The sequence below is a fragment of the Leucoraja erinacea genome, chromosome 15 (assembly GCF_028641065.1).
Source record: "Leucoraja erinacea ecotype New England chromosome 15, Leri_hhj_1, whole genome shotgun sequence".
Lineage (NCBI taxonomy): Eukaryota > Metazoa > Chordata > Chondrichthyes > Rajiformes > Rajidae > Leucoraja > Leucoraja erinaceus.
Window position 1 is genome coordinate 4,851,245 of NC_073391.1, and position 24,670 is coordinate 4,875,914.

At 42.4% G+C, this 24,670-nt stretch overlaps 1 protein-coding gene across 1 annotated transcript in view; it reads left to right on the plus strand.

Annotated features, from left to right (window-relative positions):
* The window catches only part of LOC129704367 (protein CC2D2B-like), a 244,759-nt gene that overhangs the window by 72,069 nt on the left and 148,020 nt on the right, over positions 1-24,670 (plus strand). The window contains exons 12-14 of the mRNA XM_055647454.1: positions 1,424-1,561; positions 12,064-12,273; positions 16,152-16,237. Coding sequence (XP_055503429.1) covers positions 1,424-1,561; positions 12,064-12,273; positions 16,152-16,237 — 434 coding nt within the window. The remainder of the gene's footprint in view (positions 1-1,423; positions 1,562-12,063; positions 12,274-16,151; positions 16,238-24,670) is intronic.

Sequence of the window (24,670 nt, forward strand, 5' to 3'; positions counted from 1 at the left end):
GCAGGAGTAGGCCATTCGGCCCTTCGAGCCTGCACCGCCATTCAATGTGATCATGGCTGATCATCCCCAATCAGTACCTAGTTCCTAACTTCTCCCCAAATCCCTTGACTCCGCTATCTTTAAGAGACGCTCCACTGGAACTTTTAATAAATCGCAACAAAATCTTCCTCTGATTAGGTTTATTTTCTTCGGACTTTGAATCAGCATTTGCCACATTATCTTCACTGGTGGCTGTGTCAGTTTTTTTCGTACACCTTCCAATGCAGTGTCTTGTCCCAATGGAATTGACACCAAATTTTTTGATGTAGATGAAAGCAAAACCAGACATGGATCAAATCTTTCTTATGCTTTGGGTCACTAAGCTGAATGCTGTTCACTAGCTAGGATTTGACCAATTTTCTATTCAATTAATTTCCAATCAAATCAGATATTATACGTGATACAATCAAGCCATACACAAGAACAAAAGATATAGCAAAGAGAAAAATACCAGAGTGGTTGAATATAGTTTCTTTAGCATTGGAGCATATCAGTTCCAGAGAAAAAAAGTCTATTGTCCGCAATGAGGTAAGTTGCGAAAATGGGACTGTACTCTAAGTTATGGAATGACTGTTCAGAAGTCTGATAAAAGAGGGGAATAATCCATTCCCGAGCCTGGTGGCCCATGCTTTCAAGCTTTCGTATCTTCTGCCAGATGAGAGTGGGGAGATAAGGAAATTATCAGGGTGGAAAAGGTCCTTGACCTCTTTCTTGAGGCACTGTGAAGTGTAGGTGGAGTCAATTGTCAGGACCCTAGTCTGTATGATGGACTGAGCTACATCCACAAGGTATTGTATCAAACTTAATTCAAAGCAATATAATTTGAGATTTCTTCTTGCAGCCTTTCTTTCCAACGGCCTTCAAATAGGTATTTTCACCAGTTCACATATTCTCATGATAGAGCAGGTGGTTTCTCAGCTTACATGGCTCCTAGAGTACTCCTATCACTCCCCATCCTTATTCCTTTCCTCTTTTGCTTCGCCCACTCCAATTTTGCTTCCACCTACCTTTACTTGAGAATAATCAATTAACCTATCGCCCAGCAACATTTAGGATGCAGGAAGAAACCAGAGGACCTGGGCCTGTACCTATTTTTTTAAAAACACTTGTTTGTGACTATTGTCTCAGAAGATATAGCATGTGAGTTGATAATAAATGTTATCTCTACATTTGTTGTTATTTTACAATCTGACTACTTGATTCCAACAAATGATTTGAAACATATCAGGATATTTACTATATTTTAAAATCAGTAACTGAACATTCAAAATGTCAAACATAATTTGCTGATTTTACCCAGCACTTTTAGAGAAAGTTGGGAGTCGTGATTATATATTGTAAATAACAAAATTATTATTTTTTCCCATTATTTATAATGTAACAGAATAAATGCTGGTTTGGAGAAGATGGGAATATAATCGCATTACCAGAGCCAATTAAGCTTCCCTGGAATAGTAGACAATCACCACCAAATCGCAATGCGGATGACCCTCAACCAGGTCTGGAAACTGTGTATAGGAAGGTTTGTAATTACCTCCTTTCCTGGTGGTACAGATTTCAAATTACAGGGTATAAAAAGATAATAAAGACTGTTTGGAAATTAATTTGACATTAGTACCTGTATATCAGTCTGAAAAAGGGTCTTGACCCCAAGCGTCAACTAGCGATGTTCTCCACCCGCGGTTGTCACTGGCGGGTAGATCACCAAGGCAAATTCCATGTATGTGAAGACTAGGCCAATAAACTTATTAATTAATTCATTAATTCATTCATTCAGATGCTGCCGGAGCCGCTGAGTTGCTTTGTGACCTTTTGTTTAAACCATCATCTGCAGTTCTTTGTTTTTACTATCAGCGATCATGTTGGTTAGGGTTTCTACTTGTCATGTTGCTACATTGAAGGGATTGTATCTGTTGGATAGGTGATTTTGCTTAATGTGAAATATTTAATGCTGGAATATGCCTAATGGAGGTCCTGTGACATAGGTGATAGTGAAATCATCAGGACATTACTGTTTAACTGTGAGTTTATGGGCAGCACTATTTACAAAGCAGCTTGCCTCCATATTTGTGATGAATGTAAGGCACAGTAAAGTCGGAATTGTAGCTTAGTCTCATTTAGGTCAAGCACATCCTTTTTTTACATCTTTGGACATTTAATGGAATGAATAGCATTTTTTTTACATCTTTGGCCATTTGATGGAATGAATAGCAATCCTATCGAGAGTTAAGGAAAATATATGGAACTAGAAATTCTTCTGCTCTCAAATAGATGTACTCAACTGTATAGTGGCACTGTATAGTTGGCCCATGTGGCACTGTATAGGTAATCAATGTTGATTTACCCTTGCAATACTAGCACATGGTTTTTAATCCCACTTCTCATGTAACAATGTTTACATATTTTCACTGGCTGGCTAATTTTACATTGCTCATAATGATGGATCAGATGCTTATTTACTTTAGTTTTAGTTTAAAGATACAACATGGAAACAGGCCTTTCAGCCCATTGAATCTACACCAACCATTGATCACCTGTCCACACCAGAGCAATGTTATCCAAATTTTGCATGCACTCCCTACACGTTAGAGACAATTTTACAGAGGCCAATTAACCTATAAATGTGCAGGTCTGAGGGATGTAGGATGAAACTTGAGCACCCGGGTGAATCCCACATGGTCACAGGGTGAATGAGCACCCAAGGTTAGGATTAAACCTAGATCTCTGGTACTATGAGGCAGCACCATTACCTGCTATGCCACTGCTCCATCGGAACTTTGACAATCTAAATATAGAGCAACGTAACAGGAATGTAAGGGTCAAAGAGGGGGAAGAACATCTAAAGTGTGTTCAGGAGAACATTAATTGAGGAATATGACTGGACTAGGCTCTGGGAAGTCGCTGTGCTCAACCAGAGGTCGTTGTTAGCTGCAACAAGTTGTGCAAATAGGCATAAATTATATAAAGTACTTTTGACACTGTCATAAAACTTCATGATAAGTACTTTAATAAGAATACATACAGGAACCACATACATAGGTACTGTAGGCTCGAAGTCCTAGATTAAACTGAAAGCATGGCTGCTCACATTCCACAAGATGGCACGATGGAAACCCGATATAGATTATGGATCGGGTCAGCAAGAGCAAAACCAGACATGGATCAAATCAGCAATAGTGATTGATCCACATCCTCCTTCTTAGGCTTTTGCCCATATGCTAAATATAAGCATGCAAATACATAATATATAAGGATATAAAGTTAACTATCATCTACAGGGAAGGAGGATGCAATATGAGTAATGTCAGTTACAGTTATTTAGAGTCCAGGATCTGCCTCTCAACAAAGTCTTTGTATCTTATCACAGGCTTGCAGACCCATCCTGCATGTGTTCGGTACAGCCCCTCAGTAGTACTCTTTACAGTTGATGCTGCCATAGGTACCAACTTCACAAGGAGTTTCTTAGTAGGCGATGACTTGGCCAGCACAGGTTTCACGGGGGACTTCTCCACAGGCCTTGCAGGAGATTTTACCATCAGCACGGCCTGTTGTCACATGTCTATCGTTTAAACAATCGTATCCATCCTCTGATCCAGGGGGATTTGCCAGAAGGAGCTCTTGGCATCTAACACAGAGAATACTGTTGCCTGACCCATGTGGGCAGCTACTTCCTCCACAGTACGCATGGGGTGATGGGGCCTTTTGAGTGTGGTGTTTGGGTCCTTCGGATTAATACATATGCAAATTTCCTGTTTATTCTTCTTTGTAGCAGCCACCATCGAGGACACCCAATCGGTGGGTTCTGCAACGGTTGTGATAACTCCCAATGTCACTATTCTGTCCAGTTCGTCTTTGACCCAGTCCCGTATGGCAATGGGTACACTGTGAGCAGGACGAACCACGGATTGCATCTCTGGGTCTAAAGTCATAGAGTAGGTTATTGGTAGCTTACCCGGCTCCTCAGTGAAAAGATCCTGGTAATCCGTAAACATACATTGTGTAGGATCAGGAATTGGAATTAGTTGATGCACAGCCTTGCTGAAGGAAACCAGTCCCGTAACTTTGCAAGCATCGTGGCCCAAAAGTGGTACGACTTTGCTGTCAACAAAATAAAACTCCAGCTTGTATGATTGATCCCCTAGATGGCACTGCAGCTTTACAATACCAACCGGGTTAAGTTCACTCCCACCATACGCCACGAGAGTAGTACTGCAAGTTTTGAATTGGTCTGCATTCCGAACATAAATAAAGTCCTCGTGAGACAGAACATTACATTTCGCTCCAGTGTTGATCTTCATTTCAATCGCATTGTTGTTTACCTTCACGGTGGCCATGAGCTCACTATTTTGCACATTTTGTCTTGCAATGGAATGTGTTTGCAGAATCGCGCCATCCACTTTAGGCTTATCATCAGTGCTGCTATCAGATAAATCGGACACAGGTTCGGCCTGTAGCAAATTCACGGATTGTTTGGTCTTCTCTCTGCTCGGCTGAGATCTGCAACATCTCCAGAAATGGTTGCGCCTTTGCAACCATGGCAAATTTGGCCAAAAGCGGGGCAACTCTCCCTTCTTGCAACATGAGAACGATGTGTCCACTGCAATGTGTGCACCTTGTAATAAATCTTCTCACAGGTTTATCAAACTGTCCTTGCACAGTTATCTCTTGCTTCGGTCGTCTAGGAAACAAAGCCTGGACACTATTAATTCCCATGGTGGAATGCTTTGCCTCTGTTAGCGTTCTGGCGTGACGAACAGACAGCTCGTAATTTTCGCAGACAGCGAAAGCCCTATCCAAATTTATGGCAGGGTCACGGACAAACTTCCTTTTTAGTTTGTCATTAATAATACCACACACAAATCTGTCTCTAATAAACTCATCCCGTAGCTCACCAAATCTACAGCTTCCAGCAGCTCTTTTGATTGCACACACAAATTATTCAATAGTCCCACCCTTATTCTGGTTTTGTGAGAAGAACTTCACCCGCTCGATGAGAGGATTGACCTGAGGGTCACACAGCTGTCAAAACTTTCTTGTGAGACATTCTGGGTCATCGGCTGATTCAGCAGGGGTAACGACTGTTCCTGATTATAGTTACGATCATTGGCAGTTGGATGAGTTATTTCATCTGCATGCACAAATTGTTGCGCGCGTTCGTAAGCTTCATCTCCTGCGAGGTTGAGGAGCATGTCAGCACGGGCCGTCGCCGGCTTGTCATAATAAGGTGCAACAATGAAGACATTATACTGTTGCTCAAAGATACGCCATTGCTCTCTGATTCTGCTATCGATGATGAGTGGGTCCAGTTTTCGGAAAGCTTCAGCCATACTTGAGACTAAAAAATCGTATAAACAGCAGCCAAAGTCGATCCGAAGTGTTACTTCTAACACCATGTATAAAGTACTATTGACACTGAGTTATAAAACTTCATAATAAGTACTTTATTAAGAATACATGCAGGAACCACATGCATAGGTACTGTAGGCTCGAAGTCGTAGATTAAACTGAAAGATGGCTGCTCGCATTCCACAAGATGGTATGGAGATCTCTCCTACTGGCGGCATGCTGTAAGGTTGCAAATTTGTTTTGCTCCCTTAACTTTTAACTTGTACTTACCACTCTTTCAATGTTACTTGTTATTACTTGACTTCAAGGCACGGTCTAACGTTTCTTAAAGTGTTGATAACACTTTTATATGTCTAAATCGTGTAAAGGATGGAAACAAGAGGGAAAAGGAGGCTCTCCAAGGAAGGAGCGTGGGAAAGGCACAGCTTCTGACTCTAGTATCTTAGAAGCAATATCGAAAATGAACAATGAACTGAAAAATGAAATGAAAACAAGATTTTGCAGTTTGGAAGAAATGGTGAAAGGAATTTCGAGCAAATTGAAGGAAGTTCAAGACGAGCTGCTTATGTTACAAGATTAATCTCGTGAACAGAAGGAACAAATTGATAACTTGCGAACCCTGGGCCAGGAGAGGGATTTGAAGATTGAAAAACCGGAACGGAAAATTAATTGAAATACTCGGGCACTCCAGCAATACAAGATTTAAAATATGGATCTGGAAAACAGAAGCCGTCGACTGAATTTGCGAATTGTTGGTTTGCCGGAAGGCCAAGAAGGAGATAATGTTATAAAAATTGCTGCTAAAATGAGAAAGGAGACTTTCACCATCGAGCACTATGAAAATCTTCAATTTTTGGATAACGCACACAGGATTAGGACGAAATCTGGTCCCCAAGATAAACCGAGACATTTGATTGTTCGGTTTCACTTGTTGCAGATGAAGGGGAATATTCTCCAGGCAGCAAAAAAGTTGGGCATGGTGCAATATGAAGGATGCAAGTTTCGGTTTGTTCCTGATTATAGTTACGAGCTTTTGGAGTTATTAACTTCCTTTCATGGAATGTGAATGGATTGAACCATCCCATTAAGAGGAAATTTAAAAAAAAATTATTCGTAGACTAAATGCTCAGATTATCTTTGTTCAGGAAACTCATGTAAGGCAAGACGACAATCAACGATTTTTCAAGTTTTGGAGAGGACAGCAGTTTCATTCAAATTCACAGGCTAAGGTGAAAGGAGTCTCTATTTTTATTGATTCCTCAATTCCGTTTGTTCATTATGAAACCATTTCTGATCTATATGGTAGATTTTTGGCGATTACTGGTGTACTTCATAACCAAAAAGTTGCTATGGTGAATGTTTATGCACCAAATATTGATCACCCTGAGTTTTTTAAACAGTTAATTGCATCCTTTCCTAATTTAAATGAACACTTTTTTTAATAATGGGTGGAGATTTTAACTGTTGTTTTAACCCCTCGATGGACAGATCTGCATCTGATCATGTGCTTCCAAATAAATCAGCTAGTTTTATCAATTCTTTTTTACTTAACTCTGGAATGTTAGAAGTCTGGAGAATCTTACATTCAATGACAAAGAATTTTCTTTTGTCTCTCATGTATATCATAGTTACTCTAGGATTGACTACTATATAATATATTTTCGGCTAGTTGCATGTGAGTATGATGCAATAGCTATTTCTGATCATGCACCATTGAAACTATCAATCAAACTACCTGATTCCAAGTTTAGTGCTAAACAATGGCAATTTAATGCTACTTTGCTTCAAGATTTAAATTTTGTTAATTTTATTAAAGATCAGATTGTTTTTTTCTTCTTAACAAATTCTACTGAAAAAATGGTGCAGTCTGGGATGCTTTTAAGGCATATATTCGTGGACAAATTATTTCATACTCCACGGGATTAAAAAAACAAACTCAAAATTAAATACGTATATTGGTTGATGAGAGTAAAGAAATTGATAAAAAATATTCAAAAGCTCCTCGTTTAGAGCTCTATAAAAATAGAGCTGAACTTCAATTGAGACATGATTTGTTATTACTAATAAGAAATCATGTAGTATCACCGATTGAGAATCAGCTACTTGAAACCAAAAGTCAATTTTATATACATGGCGAAAAATCTGGTAAATTACTCGCTAATCAGTTGAAAGCGGTGTCGGCCAAACATCAGATTACTAAAGTGAGTAAACGGGATGGTACACTGACTGTAGATAATGACGAAATTTCAGGAATTTTATACCTCCCTATACCAATCAGAATTTCTTACTGATTCCAATATAATGCATGAGTTTTTAAAGAAACTGAACTTGCCAAATTTATTACATAATGAGTCTCTGTTGTTAGACGACCCATCACGGAGGAAGAAATACAGAAATCAATTCTTTCGATGAATTCTGGTAAAGCTCCCGGTTTAGATGGGTTTACAGTAGAATTTTTAAAGTATTTCTCAAGTTTACTGTCTCCCTGGCTATGCAAGGTTTTTAAAGAAGCCTTTTTAATGAATAGATTACCACAATCCTTTCACGAAGCATCTATTTCTTTAATTTAAAAAAAAGATAAAGACCCTACTGAAGTGACATCATATAGGCCTATATCACAGTTAAATGTAGATTTGAAAATTCTTTCCAAGTATTAGCTATGAGATTGGAAAATATTTTACTGCAAATTATCTCTGAAGATCAGACATGTTTTATTAAAAAGCATTACTCATACTTTAACGTTAGGAGATTAATGAATATCGTATATACAGCATCAAATAAAACTCCAGAATGTGTCATTTCACTTGATGCGTTTGATAGAGTAGTATGGGAATACTTATTCAATCCACTTGAAAAATTTAACATTGGTCCAAAAATTTATTTCTTGCATCAAACTGATATATCATATACCTCAGGCTTCTATACTTACCAACAATCAGAGATCCCCTTTTTTCAAGCTCTTTTTTCAATATCTTTTTTCAAGCTCTTTCGAGGTACTAGACAGGGCTGTCCTTTAAGTCCTTTACTGTTTGATATCGCTTTGGAACCTTTGGCCACCGCTATTAGGGAATCCCCTAATATTTTTGGTATTGTCCGCGGGAATAAGACACATAAGCTATCTCTTTATGCAGATGATCTGTTATTATTCATTTCTAATCCTGAGAAATCTATTCCGGCAATAGTAGCACTACTTAATCAATTTAGTAGTTTTTCTGGTTATAAACTAAATCTTAGTAAGAGGGAGCTTTTTTCATTAAACAATCTAGTTTCGAATTATGGACAGTTTCCATTTAGATTGACTACCGAATGTTTTACTTATTTAGGTATTAAGATTACCAAGAAACACAAGGATTTATTTAAAGCTAATTTTACGCCTCTAATTGACCATATCAAACAACAGTTTACTAAATGGTCACCAATGTCCTTATCTTTAATCAACTGAATCAATGCTATTAAAATGTTTATCTTACCTAGATGTTTGTTTTTATTTTAGACGATACCAATTGTTATTGCTAAATCTTTCTTTGATATTATTGACTCCAAAATTTCTTCATATATATGGCAGAATAAAAATTCCAGACTAAGTAAAAAATACTTACAGAAAGGGATGAGGTTCTGCAGAATGAATATAGGTAGCTAGGCAAAAGGTTAAAACCACAACCTCATAGGTGGTATTCTCCAGTTACACCTGGTGCCACATGCTGGTAAATATAGGAATATAGGATCGATGAATGTATGGCTGAGCAGTATGGTTAGGGCGCAGAGAGCAAGGAAAGACTGTTGGATTAAATTGAATTTATTTCAATGTTAGATCCTGACACGTAAGGCAGATGAATTTAGGGAATGGACAGGTATGTACGGCTGGGATGTTATAGCCATTACAGAAATCTGGCTAAAGGAGGGACAATATTGGCAGCTAAATGTTCCAGGCTACAGGTGCTGCAGGCGAGATAGAGGTGGGTGCGAGAAAGAGAGGGGAGAGTTGTTTAATAAATTAAAGTTAATATCAAGGAGATGACATTACTGAAGGATCATCCATTGAGTCTATGTTGGTGGAGGTGAGAAATGAAAAGGGGATGATCACCTTTTTGGGATTATATTATAGGCTCCAGAACAAAAATGCCAGGCGTTTGCAGCCAGCCTCAAGACTAATCGAGTTGTCATAGGTCAGAAGTCATAGGAGCAGGATTAGACCATTTGACTCCTCGAGTGATTTCCGCCATTCAATCATATGTTTTCCTCTCAAACCCATGCTCCTGCCTTGTCCCCGTAAACTTTGACACTTTACTAATCAAGAACCTTTCAATCTCCGCTTAAAAAATACCCAATGACTTGGCCTCCACAGCCGTCTGTGGCAATGAATTCCACAGATTCACCAACCTCTGACTAAAGAAATTCCGCATCTTTACCTTTCTAAAGGTACGTCCTTTTACTCTGCGGATGTGTCCTCTGGTCCTAGACGCTTCCACTAGTGGAAACCCTCTTCACATCCACTATCCAAGCCTTTCACTACTTGGTAAGTTTCCATGCGGTCCCTCCCCCCCATCATCCTTCTAAACTCCAGCTAATACAAGCCCAGAGCTGTCAAATGCTCATTGGACTTTAACCCAATCATCCCCGGGATCATTCTCGTAAACCTTCTCTGGACACTCTCCAATGCCAGCACATCCCTCCTCAGATATGGAACCCAAAACTAGTCACAATGTAGACTAGGACTGCCATAGTACCAAAAGCTTAGAGCTTAGATGGGATGGTATTTGTCAAATGTGTTTGTGAAAGTTTCCTTAGGCAATATGTAGAAAGCCCTACAACTTGGCGTACCTTAGTTTAGTTTAGTTTAGTTTAGTTTAGAGATACTGCACAGAAACAGGCCCTTCGGCCCACCAAGTCCGTACCAACCAGCGATCCCTATACGCTAACACTATCCGACACACACTAGGGACAATTTACAATTTTACCAATCCAATGGCCCTACGAACCTGCACATATTTGGAGTGTGGGAGGAAATTGGAGCTTCCGGAGAAAAATCACGCAGGGCACTGGGAGAGCTTACAAACTGTGTACAGCCAACACCCATTGTCGGGCTCAAACTCAGGTCCCTGGTGCTTTAAGGCAGCAACTCTATCACTGCACCATTGTGCCGCACCTACTGTTAGGGGTTTGCGCATAGCAAGTGAATGAAGTGTGTGGGTGAGCCTTTTAAGACCAATGACCACAGTCTATTAGCTTTGAAGTAGTTATGGATAAGGACAGGGCTGATCCACAAGTTAAAGTTCCAAGCTATGGTAATGCCATATTTGATGGTATTAAACAGGAACTTGCAAAAGCTGCTTGAAGTAGGTTGTTTTCTGGCAGAAGGACATCCAGGTAGTGGGATACTTTTAAAAGGGTGACAGTGAGTTCAGAGTATGTATGTTACTGTTAGAATGTAGGGCAAGGCAGGTAGGAGGAAGGAATCCTGGATAATGAGAGAAATTGAGAAAGACACAAAAATGCTGGAGTAACTCAACAAGACAGGCAACATCTCTGGAGTGAAGGAATAGGCGACGATTTGGGTCGAGACCCTTCTTCACACTGTGAGTCGGGAGAGAGAGACAAGCAATATGGAAGGGTAAGATGTGAAATGACAAATCAACTCATACAATGTTCAAGGAAATGGAAAATAGTTCATTGTTAGCTGAGAGTAAGTGACAATGAGGCATACAATCAGTAACATTTAATTACGAGGACAGTGAAACTAGTCGGAGAACTAGGATGGGGGAATGACTGAGAGTGAAAGTAAGGGTTACTTGAAGTTAGATAAATCAATATTCATACCGCTGGGTTGTAGGCTGCCCAAGCAAAATATGCCCAAGGATTGGCATTGAGGCTCTGATCAGGAAAAGAAGGAGGTATAGGTCAGGCAAAAGCAAGTAGACATTTAGAGTTTGAGTTGATGATTGTTCGGTCACATTATTATTTAGATAGTTTTGGAAAGGAAATATATATTCTGGATTGTAATTGTGCATGATCTCTTTCAGGATTTCTGTTTCAACGTAAATCTGTTGTAAAAAATGTGTAGCATTTTTGCTAAGTGCTATTTTGTGTTCATTAATAGACTTTTGAGATGTAATTAGGCACTTTTATTATGTATGAAAATGCTAATCTGAAATTCAAATATAGTAAATGATTAAAATATAGCGGAAAATAGTTTTTTACATTATAGTATAATTGAATATTCGGTATGATATGACGAGAATCTCCCATCTTTTTCATGTACTCTGTGAGCAATGCCCTACTCTTTGATTGGCATTTCCAGACCTGCAACCTGAAATTTCACTGGCTGAATCACTCTACAGAACTCTATACATCGGGTCAACTGAGATGTAAATGTACTGCAGCAGATTATCCATTTGGCATCCAGAATTTGGGAATTGGTTAAGCCTTCTACTAGCTGGATTGAACAGCAATAGGGAACAGCTCTGGACACCTGAACTCATGGTTCAACTTCTGAATTTCTGACATGGATAATAATATTACCAAATAAACTAAGCTAACACTTCATAAATCATGGAGAATCATCTAAACACCTAGACTAATGGTGTTTAAAATATTCCATGTTGAATTTCTTTAATATGATTACTTTTTTGTTTAGTAACCTTGACTCTTGAAATTATTCTGTTTCTATTGTTTTTACAGGCAATAGTTAGTGAACTTGTAATTGATATAGCTGGTAATTTTAAGGAGATTTCACAAATCTATCAGCTGGATGTCAATATTGCAAGTTTGCGTTTTATTCATCATCCTTTATTCAGCAGAGAACATGTTTTGGCTGCAAAGCTAATGCAGCTTCATGACAATTACCAACAGAGGCAAGGAAAAAATATCAGCCAGCTCTTGATTGAGAAGGTAAGTGGCATTGTTATTATAATAAACATGAGTTATTTAATATCTCTATCTACTATGACATTGAAAATAACCCAGCAGTATCATCAATTTTTATAACATTTTAAGGAATAATTACCTTTAGTAATTTTACATATAATGCCTTTAATTTAAGATGCTTCATTTGATTTTAACATTTGATTAACAGTGTAAAAGCTACACTACACTGGACTCCAGAGATGCTGCCTGGTCCGCTGAGTTACTCCAGCAGTTTGAGTCTACCAACACTTTCAAAGGCCCACTTCATGAGGATGGATTTTATAATATTAGCATTAGTAAAATCACTTGTCTAATTCTGAATAGAAGATGACAACTGAACAGTGAGGTCTAAAGAGAAAAGGAGGACCAGTGTGAGAATAATAAAGATAAATGCTTAAAAATGATTAAAAACATGAAAGTCTCATTTGAATAAGGATGGCTCATTGTTATTTTAGTTCCCAGTATTGTATTTTAATGGTACATGAGTGTGCATGTTGCACACCTCAATTCTGTGTGACTAATGGGCCAAATGTCCTACCACATTATTCCTCAAAACCATTTAAGTTTCCACACCACTCATCATTCAATTTCAGTGTGCTTCCTCATATCCTGTTTTCTTGATCATGTTCTGCCACTGAATTCTTAAGAAAAGCATCAGAAAATGCTATGGACTCAAATGTATACGTGCCATTTATGATGCATTTTTTGATAATCCTCCTCAAAACGCAGTTTATAATTTCTGCAGATAATGTTTCTTCGGAAGAACTAATTTTTTCCTATCACGATTAGAAGTAATTCCTGTATCAAAAGTGCGTACTCAGAATCATAAACCTACATTTGTCAAGATATTGCCTGAATAGGAAGGAGTACTTCAGTTGTGGAGAGGGATTGGGTTGACTGGGCTTGTTTGAGCTACAATGAAGGAGGTTGAGGGATGACCTGATCGAGGTATACAAAGTTACACAAACCCCCAGAGATAGAAAGAAAATCATAATATTTTTTTCATGTTAGGAGCATCAAAAACATGATCAGATCGATTTAAGGCAACACGAAGAAGATTCAGAGTGGAATTAACGAGAACGTTTTATTTTACACAGAGTGTGGTTGATATCCAAAAGAGGATGTGAAATCAGATACAATTACTGAATTTAAGAGATATTTAGAGAGGCACTTGTGTAGGCATGGTATGGAAGAATTTAAACCTGATGTGGCAAATGGCATTAGTGAAGATGGGCAAAGAGATTGGTATGGATGTCATAGACCAATGGATCAATTTCTGTGCTGCACAATCCCATGATGATTATGATAGTGGGGATTTAGGCCAAATGCACTCTTTTTACTGGGATGGCCAAAGTCACTAAAAGCACCGTAATTCCGATCAAATTATTGCCTTGTACATTTTGCTCTGCTAAATGTAATTGCTCATTCATAGATCTTTATTTACGTATTTTAATTTTCAACTAATAATTATTTTAACCTTTTCTTGTACATCAGAATCTTTCCATTCTTTACCCTTCAATAATGCATTGATATAAAATTCCCTGTATTTTACCACAATTTTCTATGCATCTCTTAATCTTTCAGCATCTGTACTTTTTTTTGTTAGACGTGTGTTATTAGAACATTTTCATTTTTGCGTATATACATTTATGTATATACATTTTGACAAACCTTCACTTATCGATTAATCTCTGGAATACCCTGCCCTTAGTCAATCTCCCATTCAGAGCTTTCCAAATAATTGTCAACCCTGTGTTGCTGTTTATCAAATAACATTCCGTCTGTTCCACGACATTTCCTCTCACTTTATGGATGTGAACTTTTTTTCAGAAGCCTGTATAGTGGGACATCTTATTGACAGAAGTATTAAAATTGTTAATGCTGTATCTATTGCTGCATCCCAGATCTGTCCTTAGATCTTTATTTTTAATATGTGCTCACCACATTAAACAAGTTGCAAAAACACTGTACAGATTTCATATTTATACTGTCAACATAAAAAGCCACAACTTCATCCATTTCAACATTTGGTTTTTAGTTGTCAGATTGCTTTGTGACATGCAGAGCCAAAATGAAAATTACTTTCTGTGCTGATGAGACGAGTCATTGAGAAATTATAGAACATGTACAAAAATAGGGAAGGCTGAAATAAATATTGGCATAAGGAAAGAAAAATTGATCTGGGAGTTCAGGTGAGCAACCAAGCTTGCATAGGAGTTAGGTAAGACATGTCAAAAGGACGCATGATGGCAGAATACCAAAACAGCTACTTTATGGGGAGATGGCTGAGGGCAAACAATCAGTGATGGACAGAAAATGAGATTCAAAGTTTCTTAGAACATCCCTGAAGAGTTTCCACATTAATACACACATTAATACACTACAATGAGCAACAAGCATTGGATTGTTCTGTTTAGCATACCAACTTGAAAAGCAATGCTCATATGAGGATGCTGGAATGGAGGAAACAAAGAGGAATTGAGAATCTTGAAAATCAAGAATCCTTGGTGTTACAGATTCCCTGCACCTCCCTCCTGCGTGGAAGAAACTATTGAGCCTGATCAGCCATTTAATTGACCATCTCTGTAATATATTATAACATAGACCAGGTGTCATGGTGTTACTCGTGAACGAGTGACAAACACCAACAAACCATGTTACATGTCACCATCTGATATGATTTCATTGACTTCAGGATACTGTGTGCTAATGCATTTGCACACTGTAATGTTTTCATGATAAATATGTTGGTCCTGCTTAAAAGATTAGTTTAAAATTCCATGTCATACTTGACTAATAAATAATTCTTTAAGTTAGGGCACTGTATTAAGACTTAAGGGCCTGTCCCACTCAGGCGAGTGCAGGAGACTCTGCGCTCGCCACATGGTCGCCACCTGTTCACTGGTGGTCTCTGGTGAGTCTCCTTCATGGTCGCGAGGAGTTCCCGCATTCTGGGAACTAGTTGCGGCCTCAGTATGGTCGCCACAAAATTTTCAACATGTTGAACAATTTTCTGCGACCAAAAATTGGTCGCCATGGAGAAAATCGATACTTTTGTAGTCGTAGGTGCAGTTGTAGTGGGGTCGTTATGTAGTTATGGGTAGTCGAGGTACTCGTAGGTAGTTCTGGTTAATTGCCTTTGCTGACCGGGCATTTTGATTGGCTCATTGGGGGAATAAAATGCAAGCATGAGTTTTCAGAACCAAGAATAACCGACCGGTAATGTTAAATGCCCACCAAACTTCACAGCTGTGTATCTCTGGCTTATTAAAAGATGTCTGGCTTCTTAAAAATGTCTCCAATCGTTTTCTCCCCCCTTTTCCCCTCCCCCCTCTTTTAAAGGATTTACCGTACACTGTGCTAGCCGTCTTAACCTTGATGTTCATCGCGGTGTGACTGTATCACCTTGGCTTTGCACCACGTGAATTTCAGACAACGCTCCCCCGCTTTCCCTGGCCCCCGCCTTTGCAATGTGTTTGTGTGTGTGTGTTCCACTCTGACACTCGCCATTCCAGTTCCCGGACTTTTAGGCGAATGGCGCAAACTTGACAGTCGCAGGGAGTCCGCTGAAAAATCGTCTGTGGGACAGGCCCTTTATGCATATCTAATTATAGAGGAAATATAAAGCTAATTAATACCAGCATTTGGTTATGGAAATAAAGATAATGGAACAAACTGTGCCTACCTCTGTCACCCATTCGCTGTCAAATGTGCACAGATCTTCTGTGGCTGCCTAGAAATGCAGAAAATGAAGAAGGGCTGGAAATTAAATCAATTCAAAAATGAAAAATGTTTTGTAAAACCATGTAATTAAATTAATTTAGAACTGCGTTCAATTTACATAGTCATCTGTTTTTCCATAGCTGCAAACCTTAACTAATATGATAATGAGCTTGGAGGTAAATTCCATAAATCACAATAGAATTGAAGATATAAAGAAGCAAATTGGGTAAGTATCCCAATAGCTTATGTTCTTCTCTATTGTGTTTTCTTAGGAAGGTTTAATTTTGCTGTTGACTTCTGATTCCATAATCTTATCATTAATTATTGTGTGTGCATAATATTTCTTAACATATTCAAATAAGCCTGAAGTAAAGATATTTTTAAACATATTTTATTTAATTTCAATATTATTCCCACAAGCTTTTGAAACTAAGCATCAAATTAAATAATTCCTGGAGGCTCTGTTCTACTACTGGTCCCTCTCTCTATCATCTGATAAATTCCTGTTGCCAGCTCTCACACACTGATGGCTCTTAACTTTTCATCTAAGACTTTTTGACTACTTGCTATATTTGCTATTTCTTATTTTACCTGAAACTGCTGGTAGAAATTAATGGATTGTTATGTGGATGCTGTAACAAATGAAACCAAAGGGGAATTAAAAAAACAACATATGCTAGAAATCTAAAATAGCTGGTCTTCAAGGTTGACAAAGAAACTTTGCTCTGAAACATTAGCTCTGTTTCTCTTCCACAGAAGCAGACTGATCTGCAGTGTATTTTCAGCTATTTCGATTTTATTTCCAAAGGGTATCACTGGAGGTCAACTGTTCTGAAATGAAATCCATTGGCAAAATCCTGTCTTGCAAAAATTCCTCTGCATTATACTCGGGAGTCTTATCCTACACCATTCAGAGTTCCCAGCCTAGAAAAAGAACGTTTTCTGAATGAGAATCTTGCTTAAGAATAACTATACTTTTTGTTGTCTAAATATTTCTGAATATATAAAATGAAAGCCTAAATCCAATTGTTAAAACTATGAAAAAAATGCTCACAGATTTGACAGAAAATTATGTTCCATATGAGTTCTGCTTTCAGTCAGTGGTTATCAGAGCATGTGAAACATCAGGTGTATATTGCTTGAAGCCTAGTCATCACTGAGGCTTAGTAGTTGAAAGATGTCTTCTGGGTGCAGAATATCACCTTAATAATTGCTCCAGATTTGGCTGTGAGGGTGACAGATGACAACTCTGGAAGGTGGTCCTTCCAGCTCAATTTGCGCTGAAATGAAACTGGCAAGGGCAGGAAAGAACGCTCCTTAGACAAAGCGATGGATGGAATATATTTGACACTAAAGGAGGGTGAATAATCTACTGTAGATCTGCTAGCTCACTGAAGCAGCAATCTTTGTAGTTCTATTCTGTGCATTCAGAAAGTATTCAGATCCCTTCACTTTTTCCACATTTTGTTACTCCAGCCATATTCTAAAATTGATTAAATCCATTTTTTTAAATCATCAATGTACGCACAATACCTCATAGTATAAAAGCGAAAACACGTGTTTTGGGTAGCAAAAACAGGAAGGCAGATTATTATCTAAATGGTGTCAAATTGGGAAAAAGGGAAGTACAATGGGATCTGGGGGTCCTTGATCTGTTCTGTATTTATGCATACTATATTCTGTTTTGCTGCAACAAGCAAGAATTTCATTGTCCTATCCTACACATTACAATAAAACTCTCTTGACTTGACTTGACCATCAGTCAATGAAAGTAAGAAAGTGAATGGCATGTTGGCCTTCATAACAAGAGGAGTTGAGTATAGAGCAAAGAGGTTCTTCTGCAGTTGTACAGGGCCCTAGTGAGACCACACCTGGAGTATTGTGTACAATTTTGGTCTCAAATTTGAGGAAGGACATTCTTGTTATTGAGAGAGTGCAGCATAGGTTCACCAGGTTAATTCCCGGGATGGCGGGACTGAGAAAATATGCTGAGAGAATGGAGCGGCTGGGCTTGTATTCTCTGGAGTTTAGAAGGATGAGAGGATATCTTATTGAAACATATAAGATTATTAAGAGTTTGGACACGCTAGAGGCAGGAAACATGTTCCCAATGTTTCAGTTCCAGAACCAGAGGCCACAGTTTAAGAATTAGGGGTAAGCCATTTAGAACGGAGAACAGAGGAAACACCTTTTCACACAGAGTTGTGAGTCTGTGGAATTCTCTGCCTCAGAGGGCGGCGGAGGCCGGTTCTCTGGATACTTTCAAGAGAGAGCTAGATAGAGCTCTTAAAGGTAGTAGAGTCAGGGGATACGGGTTGAAGGTAGGAACAGGGTACTGATTGGGCTTGATCAGCCATGATCACATTGAATGGGTTACTGGCTCAAAGGGCCGAATGGCCTACTCCTGCACCTATGGTCTATTGGCATCTAGTATATCAAGAAGATATACTAGATATGCCGGTTTTCTGGATACTTTCACGAGAATGCTAGATAGGGCTCTTAAAGATATGGGGAGAAGGCAGGAACGGGATATTGATTGTGGATGATCAGCCATGATCACGCTGAATGGCGGTGGTGGCTCAGAGGGCTGAATGGCCTACTCCTGCACCTATTGTGTTTTATCTATTGTCTAGACATTTTTGCAAAGTAACTAAAAATAAAGAATTGAAATCACATTTACATAGGTATTCAGATCCTTTGCTATGACACTCAAAATTAAGCTTTGATGCATTCAGTTTCCATTGATTATCCTTGAGATGTTTCTACAACTTGATTGGAGTCCACAAGTGGTAAATTAAATTGATTGTACATGATTTGGAAAGGCACACACCTGTCTATATAAGGTCCCACAGTTGACAGTGCGTCAGAGCAAAAACAAAGCCATGAAGACGAAGGAGTTGTCCGTAGACCTCCGAGACAGGATTGTGTCATGACACAGATCTGGGGAAGGGTATAAAGCAATTTCTGCAGCGTTGCAGGTCCCGAAGAGCATAAAGGCCTCCGTCATTCTTAAATGGACGAATTTTGGAACCACCAGGACTCTTCATAGAGCTGGCCGCCCCGCCAAACTGAGCAATCGAGGGCGAAGGGCCTTGGTCAGGGAGGTGACCAAGAACCTGATGGTCACTCTGACAGAGCTCCAGAGTTCTTCTGTGGAGATGGGAGAAACTTCCAGAAGGACAACTATATCTGCAGCACTCCACCAATCAGGCCTCTATGTTAGAGTGGCCAGACGGAAGCCACTCCTCATTAAAAGGCACATGACAGCCCGCTTGGAGTTTGCCAAAAGGCACCTAACAAGATTCTCTGGTCTGATGAAACCAAGATTGAACTCTTTGGCCTGAATGCCAAGTGTCATGTCTGGAGGAAACCAGGCACCCACTCATCACCTGGCCAATACAATACCTAAGGTGAAGCATGGTGATGGTAGCATCATGCTGTGAGGAAGTTTCTCAGAGCAGGAACTGGGAGACTAGTCAGGATCGAGGGAAAGATGAACGGAGCAAAGTACAGAAAGTCTGAAGAAGGGTTTTGGCCCGAAAAATTGCCTATTTCCTTCACTCCACAGATGCTGCCTCTCCAGCATTTTTGTCTACCTTTGATTTTCCATAATCTGCAGTTCCTTCTTAAACAAAGTCCTTGATGAAAACCTGCACCTCAGTTCAGGACCTCAGACTGGGGCAGAGGTTCACATTCCAACAGGACAACGACCTTAAGCACACAGCCAAGAAAACGCAGGAGGGGCTTTGTGGCAAGTCTGTGAATGTCCTTGAGTGGCCCAGCCAGAGCCCGAACTTGAACCCAATTGAACATCTCTGGAGGGATCTGAAAATAGCTGTGCATCAACGCTCCCCATCCAACCTGACAGAGCTTGAGAGGATCTGCAAAGAAGAAAGGGAAAATTACCCAAATACAGGTGTGCCATGCTTATAGCGTCATACCCAAGAAGACTTGAGGGTGTAATCGCTGCCAAACAAAATACTGAGTAAAGGGTCTGAATACTTATGTAAATGTGATATTTCAGTTATTTATTTTAAATTACTTTGCAAAATTTTCTAAACACCTGTTTTCACTTTTTTATTATGGGGTATTGTGTATCGATTTAATCCATTTTAGAATAAGGGTGTAACGTAACAAAATGTGGAAAAGTGAAGGGGTCTGAATACTTTCTGAATGCATTGTAAATACTATATTGCTATGATTTTTTAGCCATCTTACTCACCGTCCTCCTCTCTAACTGCCCCAAGGTTTTTTCCGATCGGTGAAATAATAAAAATGTTATGAATGTTTAAAAAATCGTGAGATCAGCAGATTGGTCTTCTCGCCTGTCACTCACCATGATGATGGTCACGCCCCTTCCAGGGGCCCAGGTGAATAAAGCCCCAGAAGCCGGACATGAGTCAGTCACTCTGGAAGACTGTGAGTGAGAGTTGAGTCCAGAACTGTGATTCTACGCCGTGTGTGAACTGAACTGAACTGTCTGTGCCGTGCTGATTGAACTTTGCCTGCCCCGTGAGTGAATTGAGTTGTGCCTGCTCCGTGTGTGAATTGAACTGTACCTGCCCCATGAGTGAATTGAGCTGTGCCTGCCCCATGAGTGAATTGAACTATGCCTGCCCCATGAGTGAACTGAATTGTTAGCTCTGAAATTGACTTGAAATGTAATGGATTGGATTGTTGACCCTGCACTGTGCTTGACTTGAAATGGAATGGATTGGATTGTTGGCCCTGCACTGTGCCTGACTTGAAATGGAATGGATTGTATTGTTGGCCCTGCACTGTGCTTGACTTGAAATGGAATGGATGGATTGTTGGCCCTGCACTGTGCTTGACTTGAAATGGAATGGATTGGACTTTTGGCCCTGCACTGTGCTTGACTTGAAATGGAATGGATTGGATTGTTTGCCCTACACTATGCTTGACTTGGAATGGAATGGTTTGGATTGAATTGTTGGCCCTGCACTGTGCTTGGTCCAAAGGTCCCGCTCACTCCAGAAGCCCCGCACACTGCGTAAGTCCTGCTCACTCTGGAAGTCCCGCTCAGCCCACAACACCCATACTAGTGCTCCAGAAAGCCCACCTCCCCCCCCCCCCCCCCCCCCCATTGGCCACCAATATTGGAATTGGTGGAGAGGTGGAATATTGCTTTGAGGAACCAGCCCTCCCGTGTGAACATGAGACCCAACGGGTCCCACTTAGTCTAGTACTATTACTAAAACTCTCATCTTGACCACTTCCGGTTTGCCTTTTAAAGAATTTGTGCAAAAACTACCCTTTATCGCTAGGATTTTTCCGCCAACTTACTCACCGTTCTCCTCTCCTCCAAGCGCACCAAGTTTTGTTCTGATCGGTGGAACATTACAAAGGTTATGAAGGTTTAAAAAATCGTGAGATCAACAGATTGGTCTTGTCGCCTGTCGGTCACCATGAAGGTAACGCCCCTTCCGGCACCCGCTGGAGAATAAGATAAGATAAGATAAGATAAGATACAAATTTATTGTCATTTGGACCCCTTGAGGTCCAAACGAAATGCCGTTTCTGCAGCCATACATACAAACACATAGACCCAAGACACAACACAATTTACATAAACATCCATCACATCGCTGTGATGGAAGGCCAAATAAACTTATTTCTCCACTGCACTCTCCCCCCCCCCCCATGTCAGAGTCAAAGTAAAGCCCCCGGCTGGCGATGGCAATTGTCCCGCGGCCATTAAAGCCACGCCGGGTGGTGCGAGGTCGCACACCGGGTCTTGGTGTTAGAGCCCCCGGTGTGCGCTCACAGAGTCCCGCGGTGATGTTAGGCCCCGCTCCAGGAGCTCTTCAACCCCGCAACTCGGGCGGGGGAAGTCGCCGTTGCGAGAGCCCTGAAAAGCGGTCTCCCTCCAGGGAGCCGCGGGCTCCCGGTGCCGCCGTCCACAGACCTGTCGTTGGGGCCTCCGACTCTCCGGTCGGGCCGCAGCAGCAGCAGCAGCAGCAGCAGCGCTCCTCCACCGCTCCAACCGTTCCGGACTCGGCCAGCCCCGCGACGGCGACGGTGAGTTGTAGCACCAGAGTCCCCGGCTTCTTCCTGTTGGAGGCCGCTCCTCGTTGCGGCCCCAACGACAACGGAAACCCGACGAGAAAGGTCGGGTCTCCAGTGCAGGGAGAGATTTAAAAAGTTTCCCTCCCACACACACACCCCAACAAAAAATAACAAAAACTACATTAAAACACAGACAGAAAATAATAAAACGCGGACAGACTGCAGAGGCCGCTGCTGGCCAGAGCCGCGCCACCCACCGGAAATAAATGCCCGGAGGCGGGGCTGAGTAAACGTGGTGTCGGGAAATTTGCTGTGTGGTGTCAGGAATGTTGCTGCGTGTTGTCAGGAAAGTCGCTGTGTAGTGTCGGGAAAGTCGCTGTGTAGTGTCGGGAAAGTCGCTGTGTAGTGTCGGGAAAGTCGCTGTGTGGTGTCGGGAAAGTCGCTGTGTGGCACTGCGGCTGGTGGGTCCCAATATTGGAATTGGTGGAGAGGTGGAATATTGCTTTGAGGAACCAGCCCTCCCGTGTGAACATGAGACCCAACGGGTCCCACTTAGTCTAGTATTATTACTAAAACTCTCATCTTGACCACTTCCGGTTTGCCTTTTAAAAAATTTGTGCAAAAACTACCCTTTATCGCTAGGATTTTTCCGCCATCTTACTCACCGTTCTCCTCTCCTCCAAGCGCACCAAGTTTTGTTCTGATCGGTGGAACATTACAAAGGTTATGAAGGTTTAAAAAATCGTGAGATAAACAGATTGGTCTTCTCGCCTGTCGGTCACCATGAAGGTAACGCCCCTTCCGGCACCCGCTGGAGAATAAATGCCCGGAGGCGGGGCTGAGTAAACAAGTGCTGATTGAGACCGCAAGAGGAGTCAGGAAAGCCACTGTGTGGAGTCGGGAAAGCTGCTGCGTGGAGTCGGGAAAGCCGCTGCGTGGAGTCGGGAAAGCCGCTGCGTGGAGTCGGGAAAGCCGCTGCGTGGAGTTGGGAAAGCCGCTGTGTGGAGTCGGGAAAGCCACTGTGTGGAGTCGGTAAAAGTCGCTGTATGGTGTCGGGAAATTTGCTGTGTGGTGTCAGGAATGTTGCTGCGTGTTGTCAGGAAAGTAGCTGTGTAGTGTCGGGAAAGTCGCTGTGTAGTGTCGGGAAAGTCGCTGTGTAATGTCGGGAAAGTCGGGTAGTGTCGGGAAAGTCGCTGTGTGGTGTCGGGAAAGTCGCTGTGTGGCACCGCGGCTGTGGGTTCCCACCCACACACCCCCTCCCCTCCACACCCCCCTTTCCCCCTTCCCCCTTCCCCTCCTCCCCACACACACCCCTTCTTCCCTCCCACTCCTCCCCCCCCCCCCCCCTCCCCCACACACACACCCACACCCTCTTTACCTCTCCCCGTTCCTCCCCCCCCCCCCCTCCACCCCCCCCCCCCACCCCCCCCCCCCCCGCTCCACCACACCCTCCCCCACACCCACCCACCCCCTCCCCCCACCCTCACCCCACACCACCCCAACCCCCCGCACCACCTACCCCCCCACATCAACCCACCCCCCCCACACCATCCCACCCTCCCACACCACACCACCTCCCCACACCATCCCACGCCACCACGCCACCACCTCACTCCCACGCCACCCCTCCCCCCCCCACACCACCCCCCCCCTCCCCCCCCCCTCCCCCCTCCCCCCCCCCCCCCCCCCCCCCCCCCCCCCCCCCCCCTCCCCCCCCCCCCCCCCCCCCCCCCCCCCCCCCCCCCCCCCCCCCCCCCCCCCCCCCCCCCCCCCCCCCCCCCCCCCCCCCCCCCCCCCCCCCCCCCCCCCCCCCCCCCCCCCCCCCCCCCCCTCCCCCCTCCCCCCCCCCCCTCCCACCCCACCCCCTCCCTCCCCCCACGCCACCCCTCCCTTCCCCCCACGCCACCCCCCTCCCTCCCCCCAACGCCACCCCCTCCCTCCCCCCACGCCACCCCTCCCTCCCCCATGCGGCATCCTTCCTCCCCCACGCCACCCTCCCTCCCCCATAGCCACCTCCCTCCGTAACCGTAATCAGCCTTTTCCCGTTGTCGATCTTGTCAAGTTTCCTTCACATTTGATGTTATATTTCACAAGTCCGATAACGATGAGGAGGCCTACTGGGAGGAGGTGGCTGATCTGGCACTCTGGTTTCAGGACACCAGCCTTTAGAAGGGCTCAACATCCGAGGACGTACACGCCACTGGAGATAAATGGGACCACTGTGGATAGGGTGAGCAGCTTTAAATATCTGGGAGTCCACATCACACAGGATCTGACATGGACAACACACACTGCCGCACTGGTGAGTAAGGCAAGGCAGCGCCTTTACCACCTTAGGCAGCTGAGGAAATTCAGAGTCTGAGGATGTCCCTCTGAGGATGTCCGTCACTCTGGGGCTGTTGAAAACATCTTGTCCGTCAACATCTCAATCTGGTTTGGGAACAGCTCTGCCCAGGACAGGAAGGCTCGACAGAGAGTAGTGCGTAACGGCCGAACGCACTATGGGAACAACACTCACCTCCCTGCAGGACCTGTACAACAGGAGGTGCAGATCCAGAGCTAGCAAAATTATGGGGGTCCTCTACCAACCCAGCAACGGACTGTTCCAGCTGCTACGGTCAGGAAAGCGCCT